The 3,398-nt window shown below is 42.8% G+C and overlaps 1 protein-coding gene across 1 annotated transcript in view; it reads right to left on the bottom strand.

Moving 5' to 3' along the window:
- The window catches only part of pns (DENN domain containing pinstripe), a gene marked incomplete in the record, with an annotated part of 74,024 nt that extends 70,992 nt beyond the window's left edge, over positions 1–3,032 (bottom strand). The window contains 1 exon segment of the mRNA XM_070145075.1: positions 2,828–3,032. Coding sequence (XP_070001176.1) covers positions 2,828–2,927 — 100 coding nt within the window.
- Between the last annotated feature and the right edge of the window lie 366 nt (positions 3,033–3,398).

The raw sequence follows: 3,398 nt of genomic DNA, 5'->3' as shown, positions 1-3,398 counted from the left end.
ATATATACATAAAAACATCAGAACAAACAAATAAACAACAAAACACGACCAAATAAAACAAAACGAAAAAAAACATCAAAATAAACAACAACAAAAAATCACCCCCCCCAAAAAAAAAAATATATATATAAACATCAAAACAAATAAACAACAAAAATCGACCAAACAAAACAAAACAACATGAAAAAAACAACAAAATAAACAACAACAAAAAAATCACCCCCCCCAAAAAAAAAAATATATATATAAACATCAAAACAAACAGATAAACAACAAAAATCGCCTAAATAAATCAAAACAACATGAAAAACTATCAAAATAAACAACAAAAAATCACCCCCCCCAAAAAAAAAAAATAAATAAATAAAATAAAAAAGCATCAAAACAAACAACACAAACCCTCCCCCCCGCAAGAAACACCCGACAGACACCGACAGGGCTCCCGACGTCACCACACGGACGGGAGCGGTCATGTGTGTCAAGGAGTCGGCACGCGCACACGCGCCTCGGAACGCAGGCGACGTGTCAATACGCGGCGGGAAAGACGACTCATTTCGGTGTATATGTGCGTCCTTCGGTGTGCCTTAAATGTGGTCCTTCGGTGTCCCTTAAATGTGGTCCTTCGGTGTCCCTTAAATATGGTCCTTCGGTGTCCCTTAAATGTGGTCCTTCGGTGTCCTAAATATAGTCCTTCAGAGTTCCTTAAATGCATTCCTTCGGTCTTACTTAAATGTATTCCTTCGGTGTTCTATAAATGTATCCCTTGTTCCGAAATACATTCCTTCGGTGTTCCTAAACGCATTCCTTCATTGTTCCTTAAACGTATCCCTTCGGTATTCCTAAATATACACCTCCGATATTCCTTAAACGTATCCCTTCGGTGTTCCTTAAATACACCCCTCCAGCGTTCCTTAAATGAAGTCCTTCCCCTTCGACCGGCCGCCGCCCTCGGGATAATAAAAACAACAACCTTGGCAACACGCTTTGTGTATCCTGCCTGGCTCCCGTTCCTTCCCTTCCACGCTCGCCAGACATGATAGTGTGTTGCAAGGTTGTCTTCCTGTCCTCAGATGTCAGGTGGTCGACCAAAACCACCTTCCACCACCTTCTACCGTTCCCTTCGGTGATGTAAGGGGCGACGAATGAGAAATGAGATCGCCATTATAATTATAAATGGGCGTTTTTACATTAAATTAATAATTTGAAAAAGGGTGAAGTATAAAAGAAAATGACACATTATATGCACAACGCCCGTGACAAATTATTCGCGACAAACATCGCTCACTCATTTCGAAGGTTCAAAAAATAAACAAATGCATTTAACCTGTCCAAATACCACCCAACATTTCAGCATTAAAGTGATACAGGAAATAAAAAACTATACCGATTACCAATGGAAGACCCAATCATTGCCTCCCTCTCCCCTCCCTTAAAATCTTTAAAAAAATCTTCCCCTTCCCTCTCTCTCTCTCCCTCAACCTCCCCCCAGCATCACCCCTCCCCTACCCTCCCCCACTCCCTACCTCTCCCTCACACTCACCCAATCCTTCCCCCCAACACCCTCACACTCTCCCAACACTCTCTCCCTCACCCAACCCTCCCCCTTACCTTCTCACTCTCCCTTTCCCTCCAACCCCCGCCCCTCACCCCCCACCAAGGGACTTACCTCCCGGTGGTTAGTCCCAGTTACCTACTGTAGGATCTGCTCGGATTAGCCTGGGGATTGCTCCTTGTTCACAAAAAGACCCTTACAATTAACGCGGTTCTCTTGTAGCCCTGGGAACGCGAATTCTAGGGCTGGGTGAAATCCTGGCCATTTTTTTTTAAATCGCCAGAATCGATAGACACGAGGTAGAGACACGAATATCCCATTAAAATAGAGAAGAAAATTCGTGATCATTTTCTTTTTCTAAATATATCTTGTTTTCCTCCTCCTTCCTTTATTGTCTATCTTTACCCCCCCCCCCCTTTAGTGGGTACATAAAAAATGTGAAAGGAAGTAAAAACTGCCACACGATATTTCTCGACTCCTGAATTATGATTTCATTTCCGGAAAACCTTAATTAGTCCACTTCGGCACATTTTGCCTCTCATTATTCTTTGAAAATAAAACTCGGTCTAATTTTTACTTGCTTTGTTGAATATTTCTCTCATACTCTCTCTCTCTCTCTCTCTCTCTCTCTCTCTCTCTCTCTCTCTCTCAACACGATTATCACATATAAAAATAAAATTTCCCAACACTTTATACAATAACAGGTAATTTAACAAACCCGGATAAACAATTACTTTCAGAGCTCGCATACTAGCACTGCAGGAGCCTCTCTACTAGCAAAGTATGTTTTGCGCATGAACTGCCAAAAAAAACAGAGCATTTCTACTTTAAAAATACCTTTCCTCTCTTTACACACAGAAAATAATCAATGCCTTGATTTGGTACACCGAATCAGCCACACACAGTAATAAATAATATGAATTAATTAAAACCAAGTCAGCAAATCTTTCAAGCGATCTGTCAATCATACAACACGTAAAGAGGAAGGCAAGAGGGAAGGGGGGTGGAGAGTTCTCACACACTTCAATAATAAATAATCCCCACTTCCCTACACAAACACCCCACTATACCATTCCTCACGCATTCACACCTCGTAGGAGAAGGTTCACGCGGCCTGGAGACTCCTCGAGAAGGGAGGCACGCTTCGAAAAAACCACCAGGAAATGACAGCAGGACACAGGAGCGGCCTCCCCGACGCAGGGTTCCTCCGCACAAAGCCTCGGTCCTCGCAGGATCGGGTGCTTAAGCCTCCCTAGGACAAAATCAATGGCCTACCTTGCAAATGGTCGGGTTCCAGGCCTCCATCGGGACTTAATCCAATGATAGCGAAGTAGTCGAAGAGTCTCTGGCTCTCCCTTTGGCTCGGGGAAGTCATCTTTCGCTAAGGACTGTATACGGGACACAACATTGTATTCACCCACTGAACATTAGACGCGCGAACCACTCTCTCACATGGTCAGAGTGCTACTAACGCGCTGCTGGATTCGTATGGCAGAAGCTGGAGACGGATCGCTGCCAGATCTCGCCAGACGATTCATTTGCTAGCCTTTCCTTTTGCCTTGTTTTGGCCCTGATTTGCACTCTGGGGATAATTAGCTGGGTTGTTGCATTACATTAGAAAGGATTATCTTTGTAATTGGCATGCATTTGGGAAACGTATACGAGTGGTTGATGCAATAGTCAGGTTAATTATCGTTGACAGGATGAGTTGCGTGATCACTTTCCGTCATTTTCTTTCATTTCTCGATTCATATTTTTTTCAATAAAGATATTATGTGCAATTTCACTTTTTCTGAATTCGATGAAAGAATGCAGGAATAAATGAACGTTAAAGAGGTAATTGGCA

The sequence above is a fragment of the Penaeus vannamei genome, chromosome 33 (assembly GCF_042767895.1).
Source record: "Penaeus vannamei isolate JL-2024 chromosome 33, ASM4276789v1, whole genome shotgun sequence".
Taxonomy (NCBI): domain Eukaryota; kingdom Metazoa; phylum Arthropoda; class Malacostraca; order Decapoda; family Penaeidae; genus Penaeus; species Penaeus vannamei.
This window is presented reverse-complemented; position numbering and strand designations above follow the sequence as displayed.